We start from the raw sequence: 15803 nt of genomic DNA on the forward strand, positions 1-15803 counted from the left end.
TTACCAATTAAGTTCTCCAAATCTTTCTCCTCAATGGATGACAAGGTATCATCGTCGCCTTCCAAGAGAATCTCACTCTCCGAGTTCTGATTTCCTAAAACCTGACTCTTGATGGACTGCTTTCCTTTAAGAAGCACGTCTTCGTCTGGAGCTGAAATGAAAGAGAAACATTGCTGTCTATCAGCTCTCAGAGGCAACAGTAATTGGAAAATAGCCTTTTGCAATGAAGATCAGAGAGGAGAAAACTGGTTGGGAGTAAGTATGCGAGGTAAGCTTTCGTTAAAACTCTAACATTAGGGGAACAAGTGGCTAGCAGAGCTAGTTTTAATTCTATTAAACCTGCCTTGAAATATACGGGGCTCTCTCTGCAGTATTGAGCTCTGTTTTAGTCCTCCCAAAATTTGGGATGAGAAAACCACCAGACATTCCGCCAGAAGTTAAGATGATCTCTGCTGGAGATGGTTCTAGACTCTGCAGAGTAACTTATCTTTAAATGCTACATGTTAAGCGCCGATTCAGGAAAGGCCAACAGGAAAGGGGCACAATTCCCTTGCCAATCACAGGGCCACGTCGAGCCATCAAGTTTTTAAGAAAAATTCCCCACTGGAACCAATGGAGAGTCTCCGTTAAAAGCTCAGGGGCTCGATTTGACCCAGAGTGCCGCGGCGACAACAGCAACTCCTCGAGGGGCTCCTTCGGGAGCAGGTCGCAATTGTGAACTCGCGAGCCGCGATCCAGCCTGCTGCGCCCTGCGCGGCTGTTCCCAGGCCCCCCAGCGCTGCAGGCTGGAAGCGAGAGCAGCAGCAGCCGCCCGACAACTTCTCCGGCCAGTGAACTAAAGCTTTGGATAAACGCAACAGGGAAAGTGCTGCGAGCCGACCAGGGTTGGCCTTGCTGTCTCCACGCTGCAAAAAGCAGCAAGTGGAGAAACGAAGCAGAGAAGAGAGGCAGCGGGAGACCTGGAGACAGGCCGGCAGGGGGAAGCTGAAGTAGGGACTGGCTTCAGTAGGCTCTCAAAGAGAGTGAGTGTGTGTCTCTGCTCACACTACACAACAGCAAATCTATTCTAGACAGTGACAACAGCAATACACGAGTTCATTTTACAGATACAAACTTGCTCAAGACAAAAGCCAATACACAGTTTACATCGTACGTTCGCCCTATCTTCCTGTTAAACGTAACCCGATTCAGCGCCTCCGTGATCTTGTATTCTTTACATAGGGGTGGTTTGTTTATTTGCATTTCTTTACATCTCTCCTTTTCTCTTCCCCCAAAACCAACACACACACTTTTGCTAGCCCGCCATGCATCTGATCTTCGCGTGTGCACAATGCTGGGGCCAGCAAGTCAATAAACTTTAGAAAACTCTCGGTGTTGCCAGAGGCTTTCAATACACGGTTACATCTGATGGCGTCCCAAGAAAGAATTAATGGAAATAATTTCTCTACACTAGGTATTAGCTTCCAAAACAGCTGCGACTTACTAACGTTTAAAATATTCAAATCTAACTAGTAACAGCAAGAGACACACGGCTATTCCAGAGATTCACTTCGAAGAGGTCACTGTGGTGGGGAGTTTATTTTAGATCTTCTTGCAAGCTAATCCTTGTGAATAGTATTCTTATAATTTCATATTTTATGACTAAACTCGAACTTAATATACAACATTTCATACCGTTTGCCAATTCACTGCAGAACTAGACGCCAGGTTCCTATATTTTCCATTAGTAATAGGATGAGTGGAAATAAGGAGTTGAAAAACTAAGTTATATGCGAATTTTACTAACTAGATACACACACCCAGCCTTACAGACATGGAGATGAGTGAGACGTTAATAAAAAATCACTTTTAGAATTCTACCGAAGTGTGCACCCACCTGCTTTCAAAAGGGGCTATAAAGAAAAGACAGGCAAATTCTGAAAGTCTAGAGGATGTTAATAGGTTCGTGCCTGGATTACTAAATATGCCGAATAAAAAACAAAAACGAAAACTCATCCTCATCTTTAACATCACCAACAGAAAGCATATTTCATGCTATACCTTCTAATTAAATATTTTATGTCATAGTTAAGCAAACATTAAATTAATGTGACAATACATGTAATTGTAACATGCCTTAAACAGTTTTCTTTTCTCTATTTGGAATGGACAGAATATACACCAAGGAAATGCCAGTTTTATGGGGAAAACATTTGCACTATTTTTATCTCTACACTACCATGATTAAATCTATTTATTTACATTTCAAGCTCAACAGAGGCAACAGATAGGAGGCAGTGGTTCATTATACATCAAAGGTATTCTGTGCTGTAGATACGGAGATACTAAGGTAGGAAATAGTAGTGCAATCATACAATTGTTTTTGACTATGAACATTCACATAATTGTATATAATCTTAAAAATAAATTATTAAATGAGAGAATACCTGGCCAAACTTCTTTTAAGAAACATATGCCTAACATCATGATCAACTTACTTCAGCACATTGCTCATTGCGTTCTCTGATTACTGCCAGAGAGGATTTGAGGGTCCACTGGCTTATTTTAAAAAAACTTTAATCTGCAAACATTTACAGAAGAATGCAATCCCTAGTGGCAATATACCATGGCTTAAAGTGTTTAAGTAAATATATACACGTACATTGCAAATAATAAACTATCCAATTAAGTGAAAAGTAAAAAGCCCTACTTTATGTTTAGGCCTTCAGTTTAAAAAAAATGGAAGTTTAATTTATAAATTATTTCTGGTTTGTATGACAATTTCTTCCAGACAAAATTGCTTTGCCACATTATGCATAGGATTTAGTTTACTTGGAAAATACTGAGTGTATTACACCCAATGAAACAACATTTTGTATTAAAATATATCAGTTCATATAACTAAAGAAAACTCAGACTCTGGAATTGTTCAACCTGAGTTGAAAACAGTCCTGTCACAGAAAATATGCAGCTGATATTTAGAAAGGTTTTCCTGTAATTAACTCCCCCTGGAGGATTTTAAGTTAGCAGCAGTAAAATTACCAACAGTATTCTAATGCACACCACATGCACTTGCGTTCAATTCTCAATGGCGTAATAGTACTCTGTTGACGATTTTATTTTTTAATTAGAAAAAAATTATCTCAAGTACAAAATAAAAAACATTTTTTAAATGCTGCTAAATTTTATCTGTTATTTTATAAACCATGTCTGGATTGTACTTTTTAAATCGCCATTCACAAGTAAATGTCAGATATTTTCACTGTCTTTGGCACATTCTGCCTTAATTACACTGAAGGTCTCATTTCAAACTAAAACTGTACCTGTTGTCCATTTAAGAGTTAATCTGAAATTCAAGATCTGTATGTACAACTTTTAGACACAAATCAGGTAATTTCTGGCCAAGTTACTAAAGTTTTCTCCACTTTTTCTCACTATCATTAGGAAAAATAAAGTAAACAAGGGACTTTCCATATCAAGGTGACTGGGGAATTATAAATGTAGATTGGATAAGTAGAAATTAACTCTTCCTTCCATCATCTCTTTTCCAATCATTGGATTTAATTTTTCCACATAAGCTAATTATCTTATAATTATTTAAAATATATCACTATGGATACTCCGAAAGAAAACTATTGAAGCAAACTGCATTAATTGAAGATTTGAGGCTATTAGTTGTTTTAGTCCTTGTGGGCATTTTAAAGTTTGTCATCTATCCTTACCCCGCCCCCCTATATATATATAAATATATACACGTATATGTATAAATATAAAAAAATGCCTGTTGCTGGAAGGCAGAAAATCAGAATATAATAAAGCATCGTCTGTTAGCACCCTGCTAACCTGAACACAGGAATACACACACACACTCAATGTACACATAAGTGTGTGTATTTATGTAATTGTGCACAGATAAGATATATTGCACAGATGCAATCTATACACACAGCATTCTGGTTCTCTCTCTACAGGTATAAATCAGAGACTTGTGTGTGCAAGACAGAGCATGATACATATATATATATTCTGTCTATGCATACATGCGCGCATACACACACACGTCCACATGCGCATATATATATGTGCATGCACATTTGTGTATTCAGTTTAGTCAAATGCTAACAAATGACATTTCAAAGTATTATGATGGTCTACCTTCAGCAGCTAACATTCTCAATCATGCAAAAAAAAGTGTATGGGGAGGAAGTGATCTCTAACAGTAAATCTTTTTAGAAGTATGAATGAAAAGCATTCCCCAAAGTAAAAATTTAATAAGTTGTATCATGCTACATTTGATTTCATATTTAGGTCCCCAATCCTGCTTTGGTATCTGCTAATGCAAATCCCTGTAACCCTCTGGCAGTTCCCTGGAAGAATTTGAGCCTTAGGCCTGCAGATCTAAACACATGCTTACATCTTTTCAGAATGAGGGCACCCTGCAAGGTAGGAAGGTCCCAGAGGTCGGGCTGCAGCCCAAGCCCGGAAGTCTACACTGCAATGAAACAGCCCTGCAACCCAAGTCCCGGCAGCCTGAGTAAGCTGGCGTGGGCCAGCCACAGCTTTTTCTTTGTAGTGTAGACATACCCCAAGAGACATAGTCTCTATGACTTGTACAGCAAACAACAGACCACTGGCATAATACTTATCTGGCACAGTAATTATGCCATTATTTAAAATCCATGTTCTTTCCTTCTCACCCTCCATACTACGGCCCTGATCCTGCAAGGAGCTCTATGGAGGCAGATTTCTGAAGAAAGCAGAGAGCCTTATTGACTTCAATGAAGCAGAGCTCCTTAAAGGATAGGGGTCTAAAATCTTGATTTATCTTGTGTTGCTGGCCAAATTTTCATAAAACTAGGCTTGGGTTTTTTGGAGGTGGGTGCAACTATTTGTTTATCACTCATTTATATTCATGGTTTAAGGTTAGCAGCTACTTAATTTAAAAATCAGTTTGATAAACCATCAGAAAGTATTATACAGCAGATAATGTCAAGTTGTTGATTTCTGACAAATTGAAAAAAAAGGAAGAATTTTTAAAAGTTTAGTCTGGTAGTACCCATTTAAACTAATTTCATTTAAAAAATAATAATTTAAAAACAATTTCCCTCTCTTTCACTACCACCACTTAGCTCAAGGGAAATATTGAAAATATAATGCTCTTTTGCACCATTTTATTTTTATATTTTTGATTCTTTTTCACTGGAGCTTAGATAATGAAAATTGACTAGTCAGCTTTGTTTTAGTTCATGGTCAGTTTCTAGTCAATTTCACAATTATGGTGTGATAAACATTGCAGATTGTGCCAGTGTAAGTTAACAGTACTGCAGCAGTCTATTTTAATCCAAACAGAAATTTTTTTTTTATTGACACACTCGAACAAATTTCATAAAAGTATTTTCCATCAATTAGATTGTCAGACTTATTTAACAGATGATTTTTGGCTTAAATTAATTTATTTTAAAATGTTCATCTTTGCCTGATGCTGCCAATTTCCATAAAGCAAGTTCAATTTCTATGCCTGTTATTTTATTTTAAAATACTTAGGGTTCAATTTCTAAAGGAAGAACAAATTACATCCGCCTTTCCCCCCGCCATGTGCGAGGGACACAGTGCCAGACTGACTTTTATAAATAACCATTTTGGAGGTTCTTTCCCCCATCCTCCTTTGAAAAATTACCTGAAGCCCTTTTTCCCAAGCAAGTTAATGTGAACTTGGGAAGGGCAATTAAATTGTCAGAATTAAAAATTTGTTTTTAACTAGAAGGTAGCCAGAAGTATAGTCATGGGGCTGGTATTGATTGCCTGAACAGAGAACATTAGTCTTCAGGTATTTACTCTGCCACCTCTACACCAGAGGCTTTCCTTCAAATCAAATCAATCCGTGGAAAAGATGGGCTCTTGCTACGAAAACATATAATTAGGCTGCAACAGGGCTGATTTTTGTTGCTGTTGTTCTTTGTATGTTTACTGTAGTCTGATTGCTTTTGGCTCTTTTTTGCCATTTCACAGTGTGAGCTTTCTTTGACTGTGAGCTCTCTGGGGCAGGGACTACACCTAGAACTACTGTAATGCAAACAACAGTAGATACAGCCTATCTTAACAGTGATAAGTTAGCTGAAAAATAAACTGCTTTTAAAAATGTGTTCAGTTCAACATTTTCTTTTTTCATTGTTTATACTTAAACATTTATCTTAACTTTCCTATCCATTGGCAAAATCCATATACACCTCTACCCCGATATAACGCTGTCCTTGGGAGCCAAAAAATCTTACCACGTTATAGGTGAAACCGTGTTACATCGAACTTGCTTTGATCTGCCGGAGTGTGCAGCCCCGCCCCCCTAGAGCGCTGCTTTACCGTGTTATATCCGAATTCATGTTATATCGGGTCGCGTTATATCGGGGTAGAGGTGTATTTGATTTCAGAGTAGGTTCATGCTGTTAAAAAAAAAGGCTGGGGGGGGGGGGCGTTCATTATACCAAAAGTTTATTTGCTTTAGAGAAGTGCATATTTAATTGATATAGAATGATTCATGACACAATATTAATGAGAAACTACAGAACATAAGGACAATTCCATTGAGAATTCTGGCATCATCCTAACTCATAAGAGCATAGCCTGAAAGTCTTATCACCAGAATCTCCAAGGGATGGAATTTTTTGCTTTGCTATTGTTTATTAATTATTATTATAATAATGAAAAGGTTTTGATGCCTGTATTTATAATGCTGTTTTCTTTCATTACTTCAGAAGTTTGTATTAATACTGATAGATGACTGGTTAGCCTCTTTCTAGCTAAATTATTACTAAATTGACTCACCTATCTGGCATTTGTGTTTATGTTTAACTATGCAATGAATATTTTAACTTAAAAAACTGAAAAATTTATGTAATAAATGAAAATGGCAATAAGTAATTATGGCATTAAATTAAAACTTCACAATTAAAACACCATCAAAAATTAAACAACAGAAGTTTGTCAAAGATTTTAAAAAATGTTAAACAGAGGGAATAGCTGATGGAAAATTTAATCAGCTTTATTTTCATTAGCAAGCAATAATATATTATGAAAAAGGGTTACTTGGATTTAGTTTACTTTTGTATTGAAAAGAGTCTCTCTCCTATGTGAATCAGCTAGCAGAAACAGACATTAAAAAATGGAGTTTGGTTATTGATAAATGTTACCCATCTCTCCAACTGGTGGAATTGTATTAGTCTGTGTTTAATTACATAGAAAACATGGTTTGTCTAAATAAAGATATGCTCTAAAGGATTAACAATGAAAATATAGATGTGTGTGTATATGTATTTTTATATATCTGATAAACAACAGAATATAAAGATTGGAGAAAGATATTCATATTAAACCACAAGATTGTAAATATGAACTCAAAATGTGTGACAAAAATCTATTTTATTGAAGCTGAACATGGTTTTAAAGGAAGCAGTTCTTTCTAATGTAAGATCATTAGCTAAAAGATACCTTACACCCTTGAAACTCATGGTGTAGAAAAAACACACAAAATTAAAAACAAGCCTCAAAGCAGAAGTGGCCTAATTAATTCTACATCTTGTTTCTCCTTCTCCTATAGTCAAAGATGTAGGGCTCTGGGACCATTATTGCTTTTAGATCATTTTATTGACTATTCTCTGTATGGTCATTTATTTTAAAGGACTGATGTCACATTTGGCATTATATCTGCTGACATATTGTAGACATTTTCCTCCAGAAATGGCTCTTTAAGGCTGAGTGCAAGAGGTTAAGATGCTAGGCCGAGGCCAACCTTTAAGATGATGATGCTCTTCTGGAGCCATACAATAGTCTTAATGATTTAAAATTGGTATTAATTGAGAGCAAGAAACAACATATTCATACATTAGAAAACAAAAAGAACAAGGTTGCTAAATATTTTAAAAAATAATTCTGGTTCATGAAAACATATACTTTTGTGGTTTAGAGTATTCAGCTTTAATCATAACCAATTAATTTTAAATGTGGGGAATTTTTTTCCACTAATGAATCTTAATTAGCTCTCAACATCATAAAATGATAATTTAAGTACATGATCAAACTAAATACATTTTAAACCCAAAGGAACAATCAATGGCTCTGCTTATTTATTCCCTTTAGTTTATCAGGGCTTTCAAAACAGTTACAAAATTAAAATTTTAGAGATACACATTATAATGGAAATGGAAACATATGTAGAGCTTTCTCCAATAAAAAGATGCAAATATGAACATATGAAAACATTAAAATGCTATCTCCCCTCTCACTCACCAGGTATGTTACCCCCTAGCAATCACTGCTTGGATTTTACCTTGCACTCTGGTATTTGTTAGCATCTCTCTCTGGCTGGATTCTCACGCTAAAATTTAGGAGATAGAAATACACAAGCATCTCTGGAAATCCATATTGCTTTATAACTGCTTTCCTTTTTACGCTACAGCTAACAAACAATTGGTTGGGATTTTCATAGGGAAATATTTACTATTCAACTTGCTGAAATATAAATAGGTAATTTACCACAAATAATACATCCAGGGAGTAGTGAAAAAATTGTATCCACATTTGCTTCAAAGTAATGAGAACTGTGTGTATAAACATTATGTGTAAAACATTTGCACACACAGATTCTCTGAAGATATACTTAAGAAGAGGTTTAACAGATATTTACATTGTTTATGATGAATAGTGGTCAATTTATCTTTTTGTTAAACATGTTTGAAATTAAGTGACAAGCCTTCGGAATGTGGAACAATGTCTTGTAGGAATGAAGGTCTAGTCTTCATTGCCATGTACTGTACCTGCTACTACTGGCAAGAAGCAGTTTTTACACTGACCATGTTCTACAGCTGCTTTTAGTGTCGCTTCAGGATGTGTCGATCCAAGGGGGTTACGCACAAATCGTCGCCGGCGCCGCAAGTCATCTTCCCAGTAGTCAAGGCGCCAGAACTCACGAGGACGACTACAATGAAACAGAGGAGCCACATATGTTAGCAATTATCAAACAGCATGGTAGCGCTGAATTTCTGCATAAAGCTCTCCTTGTTTGCTCTGCCTTTTTTTTTTTTTTAAACCTCCCCCATTTCTGCAATCTTTTACTTAGGTATGTCCTTGAAAATAACAATATCACCTTCCAGTCTAAGGAACTCCTTTCCCTTTTTTCTTGGAAGGTGAAATGAGCACTAAATACATCATTTTGAAATGAATTGCTGACAGTGTGATCAGTTTCCCCACACTCTAGTGGCATGTGCTCCGATTTCAGCCTCATTTCAGCCTCAGCAGGGCACCTTTCTCAGTGACTGCATTTATAAACCAGAATAGGGAAAAGGCTATTATAAATATGGTATAGCATTACCTATATTAATCAAAGTCTGTCCCCCTTCATTTTTCTTCCTAATTTGTGCCTTTTCACACAAGGTCAGTAAATCATACCATGAATTCTTGGTCCAGAAAGTGTTAACTTTAATGAATACCTCAGTTACATGGTTATGTATGTGATAATAAAATATTACTCTGTTTAGATGTGCAGGAATTTAATTAAAATAATCTCTTAAAATATTCATTACATTTAGCCCCTGAGGCTTAGAACAACACAAGAAAATGCCTTTCTTTTCCATTTACTGTTTTTAAATAAACCATTCCAGGAGAGTGAAATAGCAATCTATTTTCAAGCAAATCAGATTGGATTTCTGTTTTATGTAGTTGTATTTTTACATTTAATTAAAAACTACATGTTATGATGTGAAATAATTGCTATATTGAAGGCATACTTTTAAAAATTTCCATCTAGAAGAAGTTATATCAAATTCATTATTTTCCATTGTACGCTTCAAATATACGTAGATCTTTTTAATACGGTCATATATAAATGCCAGTTACTATCTTGTTAGATGAATGAGAACCACTGTAAAAATATTTTAACCATGAGAATGTGCAAAAGCACCTATTTCAGGTACAGCAAAAAAAATGTCTACTGCACAGCACAATCATTAAAGGTCTTCAGCTAGAAAACCTGTATGCTTCAATTACAGAACACTAATTTTGTTTATTAACATAACTTCTGATGGAATGATAAATAGAAAAATACAGAGTAAAGTCCTACTTTTGTTTCACAAGCTAATAAGAAACTGTGTACCTGTCAAGGTGACAAATGGATAGCCTGGACTAATTTACAGATCAAAATGTTAAAAATACAAGACATCTATATGTTCTTAGTTTTGCAAATTAAATCTGAAGAAAAGATTAATACTTAAAGGTAAATCCAGCTTTCCAACAAAAATAAATCAGTGCCACAATCCATTGTGCAATGATACGCTTGAACTTAAATTTTTAAAACTCGAGATTTTGATTATCAGCTACTAAAGTACATCCCATATTTAATTGAATGGAATTATTATACCTAGTTCTATTATTTAAAAAAAGAACATTGGTATTTTAGATCTTGCCACTTCTTGAAAAATATACTAATATATTAGCATTTCTTTTTATTGAAAGAAAGTCTTATTTTTGCTAACTATAGCTACATCATAGTACATTTCAATCATGTCTAGATTGAACTATTTGATTATAAAATTAAATGAGTTTAGAGAAATGAAACTACAGCCCAGAATTGTTAAAAACATGGGAAGAGCTACATTTACTCAAAGCTCGATTAATAACTTAAAATTCTCCATTAGTGATTATAAAAAAAAGGCAGAACACAGCTGGCTATGTGTATGCCTTTGATAGTCGTAGAGCATGGATAGGCACTTCATCATTCTGCCTACATTTATCTGTTAAAATTATTATCAAATATCAGCCAGGATGCAGTCGTGAATCACGGACTGCTCCTCGTCTTCAGGGGAATGATACAATGAGGGTCTATTCATCAGTATGGCAATCGGCACAAGTAATTAGTTCCCTAGACTGAGATCTCCTACAAAGCTTATTTCAGTCAGTACCACAAACATATGACAATGAAAAGCTAACGGAAGCTGCTAAAATTTGTTAACCTCTTCTGCCATCAATCCTTCTGATGCTCTGTGCCACTGTATTATGCAAATATAGTAAATTATTAATTTGTCATCCATCTATCTTTCTGTACTTTTGATGGAATTAAGCGATTCTGTTCTTATTGATAACAATTAAAATATGACATGTTAAGCAACTATACTAAAACTATTAGAAAAATTAGATATAATAGTAGGCTCAGGCACAACATATCATTCTGTAACATAATTCAATATATCTTTAGCATCTAATCTTATTTTTGATTAAGTATAAGAAATTTGTATAGAATATCATGTCCCTTATGCATTTGTCAATTATTCACAAATAACAGCAAGTAAACTATTAGGTTTGTTTATTTTGGGACTAATCCTCAAGGCAAGCAAATGGAAAACCTATACCCTTTCACATAGAAACTAACCTACTGAGCAGTTGCATAGCAATAGACCTTCAGGTAATATTTAATTGTGAGCCTGTTCTAAAAGAGTAGATCCCCTGGTCATTAATACACACTGATATCAATTTAAGCCACATTTAATAGTGTAACAGTTATGGAATTAATCAAATAACTATTGAAATTTGTTCAAAATCCAAACCAAAGCAATAATACATCATCTAACCTTCATACCCTTGTGTTAGAGTTGAGACTGCAGACAGGAGGAGAAAGACAAGAATATCACTTTGCCAGAATCTGAGTGATAGAATTAGACTGCTAAAGGAGTGAAGCTTTATAGAAGTAAACTGCTAAGATCTTGGATTGCTAGAGAATTGATGACGACCTCTATAACTGGATGTCTGACTGGAAAACTTTCAGGTCCTGCTGTAGAGGTTGCTATATGGAGTGAAGGTGCTGTATGGACTGGAGTAGTCAGTTAGCAAAAATACATGTGCATATGCACGACTGTCTACTTTTCATGGATCTGAAGGCTTATGAATTGCCAGTTATATGATTTGCATAGGTTGGCTAGGGACCCTACTAACATGTTCCAGAGTAATTAGTGGTTCCTCAGTAACAGTATTGAATGAGCATATAAAACTACTTCAAATTAAACATTTCCTTCAAAAAAATATTTCATTAATTTTCCCCCCCAAGAATTACTAAGATTCAAGATGACTGCCTGCCTGTCTCCCTCTTCCTTAAGATGTCCCCCCTATTCCTGTGCAACTACTGCTAAATAGAAAATTACAGTTATTCATGGATCACATGAAATGTACAACAACTGACATAAAATATAGCACAAGATAATGAACATACTATTACCAGAAAAATTAAAAAGGAGCATTCACTTCACTGTGGTCTATAGGAAATGTTCTTCAAGCTCAGTACGCCACAGATGGTCATCTCAAGAACAAGAATATCAAAAAAATCTATTTGCTCTCAACTAGTTACAAGAAATAACTACAAATAAAACAAGGTATACTAAGTAGGCTAATGGTTTTGTTTCAGTGCTGCAAAACTGGAGTCCTAGGTCTGGGAGTTACCTTGAAACTCTCACACCTGAAGGAATTAAACAGAATGTAAGTGACAACTGGATAATGCTATGAGTGTGTAATGCTATTGCAGAAGAACCACTTCTTGCTTCATTATCCCTGGTATAGCTGAAGCTGTTCTTGCACCATTACAAACATAGGGAGGGGCCAGTGACTACAGCTGCGGAGATAGAAAAGGGATTCATGGAGGGGGAGGGGAATGTAATCCCCCAAATGAAAGAGTAGAAGAGTCTTAGGACTATATCTAGGCCAGCATTTATTTCAAGCCAGATGTAGCACAGAAGAGGGGAAGGTTACTCACTCTGCAGTAACTGAAGTTCTTCAAGATGTGTCCCCTTCTGGGTGCTCCACTGGAGGTGCGATAACGCCTCCTGTGCCTGGGATCAGAGATCTTTGGTAGCAGTGCCTGTTTCCAGTCTCATGCCATGAGCAGCATCTATATAGCGCTGTGTGGTCCAACTGGTCTCAATTTCTTCTCTACCACAGTGTCTACTTTTGAACTCCGAAAAGAGGGAAGGAGGGTGGGTAGCGGAGCACCCATAGGGACACACATCTCAAAGAACCTTAGTTACTGCACAGGTGAGTAACCTTCTCTTCTTCTTCAAGTAGCGTCCCTATGGGTGCTCCACTGTAGGTGACTGTAGAGCAGTGCCCCTAGATAGAAGTCTGGGACTTCAAGTGACATCTACCAGGATGATAGGACAGTGCATCCTAATAGGGAATCTTATGCTCATGGGTAATGGTATAGCGTTGGCTAAAAGTGTCTATGGCTGCCCTATTGGCCACTTTGCAAAGGTCAGAAATCGTCATGCTGTTTAGAAAGGCAATCGAGGTGGACAGCGAGCAAATGGAATGTGGTTGAGTTCCAGGTGGGGGTTGCAATTTGTATCATTGGTAGCAAAGGAGGATACACTCCAAGATCTATTTGAAAAGACATTGTTTGGATACAGCTGATTTCTTTGGTCTTTCAGCAATAAAGAGGAATAAGCATGATGAGTGCCTGAAAGATTTAGTTCCAGCAAGATAAAAGGCTGTTTGTCTGACATCCAAGGCTTGAAGCGTGGTTTCATGTTGGTTGCCATGTGGCTTTGGGAAGAAGTAGGGAAGGTAGATACGTTTGTTTAGATGAAAAGAGGATGGCTGGGCTCAAATGTGGGGCCAGTCAGAAAGCATAAAACTAGACTGGTATCCCAAGATGGGGTGGAGTCTCATACTTGAGGGTACAGATGTTTTGAAGGCCCTTAAGGAATCTTTTTGTTAGTGTGTAGGTAAATATGGAATGATCTTCTATCTTGGGGTGGAATGCAGTGATGGCAGCCAGGTGTACACAAATGGAGCTTGTGGACAGTCCTGATTTTTAAATTCTAGAATGTAGTCTAGAATGAATGGCAAAAGAGCATTCATTGCGGGAATATGTTTGGTGTCACATCAAGTCCGGAATCTTTGTCATTTATAGACAAATATGGTGAGTTCTATCACATCTGTGATTTAAAAGAATCTCTTACCCCTTCTGAATAGGTCATCTCCAAATCTTGGAACTATGAAGGAGCCATGCCTTCAGATGGAGGAGTTCTAGACTGGGATGGAGGATTTGGCCTGCATTCTGCAAGAGAAGGTGTGGAGTCAACTGTAGGGTGATTGATAGACAGGCTGTCATGCGCATGAGGTAAGGATACCGAATCTGTCATGGTCATGTTGGGGCTATGAGAATGACTATGGCTTATTCCACCTGTATCTTGTGGAGCACTTTAAACAATAGGGGGAAAGGTGGAAAGGTGTAGAGTAGACGTGCATCCCGTGTAATGAGGAAGGTGGCCCCCAGAGACCAGCAACCCAGACCCACTCTTGAGCAGAATTGTGGACATTTGGCATTTTTGACAAAGAGATATATGCTCGGGAATCCCCAGTGGTTGAATATGTGCTGCTGGGCTTGTGTCTAACTTCCACTTGTGGTCTTCTGAGGATCTCCTGCTCAGTGAGTCTGTGATGGTTCTGGCATCCAGGTACTTAAGAGGCAGAGATATTAATGTCGTGGCGGATACACCGGTTCCACAATTTTAGTGCTTCTGAGCAGAGGCATTGTGATTTCGCTCCCTCTTATCTGTTGATGTAGAACGTGCAGGCGATGTTTTCTGTCATTACTGTTATGGCCCTTTGTCTGATCAATGGCAGAAAGTGTTGGCATGTGTTGCGGACTGCACATAGTTCTAGGAAGTTGATTTGCAATGTGGATTTCAAGGGGGACCACCTGCACTGCACAGTATGGGTCTGTATATGTGCTCCCCAACTGATTAGGGAGGCATTGGTTGTCAGAATTAAGGGCGGTGTGGGATGGAGAAAGGGGACACTCATGCATACATTTTGAGGTTGTGGCCATTAGTCTAATGAGTCCTTGATCTTGAGTGATATCGATAAGAGTTTGTTTAGGCTATGTCTGTAGAGTATGTACACTATCCGTAGCCATGCCTGGAGACAGTGCATGTGTAATCAGGCATGTTTTACCACAAATGTGTCCGCTGCCAAATGACCAAGTAGCTGTGGGCATGTCCTGGCAGAGATCTGTGGGTTGGTTCTCATGGTGGAGATGAGACTGACTACTGCCAAAAATCTGTGACTTGGGAGGAAGTCTCTGGCTTGTATAGGATACAGTTGGGCCCCAAAAAATGGGGCAGCCACCACCATTTTTGGGTAGTGTACAATGCCTGCACCCAGGGTTCAAGGTTGTTGCAGCACCACTAAGCCCCATAGGCCACAGTCCCAGTACAGATAATCAGGAAGAGTGGAAAGAACAGACAGGAAGATGTTTGACAAAACCCAAAAATCAGTGGCCTAAATCCTCAAGTTCAGAGCAGAGCTGCTGAGAAGAGCTGTTCTGTGGCCAGAAGTAGCAGGCTTAGGTTATGTCTACACTACGGCCCTTACAGCATCACTGCTGTAGTGTAGCCACTCTTTGCCAGCAGCAGAGAGCTCTCCAGCCAGCATAATTAAACCACTCCCAGTGAGCAGCACTAGCTACGTCAGCAGGAGAGCCTCTCCTATGGACGTAGTACTGTCCACACCTGCATTTTTGCCAATGAACCTTATGTTGCTCAGGGGTGTGTGTTTTTTTTTCCAGACCTGACTGACAAAAGTTTTACCGACAAAAGTGGTAATGTAAACAAAGCCTTAGACCGTGATGCAATTCCAGTGTTTTTGGAGAGTAGCATTTTAAGTGCCAAAATAAAAAGTTTCAGCAACTTGTTTAGCCTTAGTTTGATCTCCAGACTGGAGGATTCCTTCTATGTGCTCAAAAATCAGATATATGCATATTTATTATGTAGCAGTTAATCATCACAAAACAA

The 15803-nt window shown here is 37.6% G+C and overlaps 1 protein-coding gene across 1 annotated transcript in view; it reads right to left on the minus strand.

Annotated features, from left to right (window-relative positions):
• The window catches only part of LRBA (LPS responsive beige-like anchor protein), a 558096-nt gene that overhangs the window by 247753 nt on the left and 294540 nt on the right, over positions 1-15803 (minus strand). The window contains exons 38-39 of the mRNA XM_024207579.3: positions 8823-8947; positions 5-151 (exon numbers count right to left, since the gene is read on the minus strand). Of these exons, the coding sequence (XP_024063347.2) occupies positions 5-151; positions 8823-8947 (272 nt within the window). The remainder of the gene's footprint in view (positions 1-4; positions 152-8822; positions 8948-15803) is intronic.

This window comes from Terrapene carolina, unplaced genomic scaffold, assembly GCF_002925995.2.
Source record: "Terrapene carolina triunguis isolate 2854851 unplaced genomic scaffold, T_m_triunguis-2.0 Scaffold66, whole genome shotgun sequence".
In the NCBI taxonomy this organism is placed as follows: domain Eukaryota; kingdom Metazoa; phylum Chordata; order Testudines; family Emydidae; genus Terrapene; species Terrapene triunguis.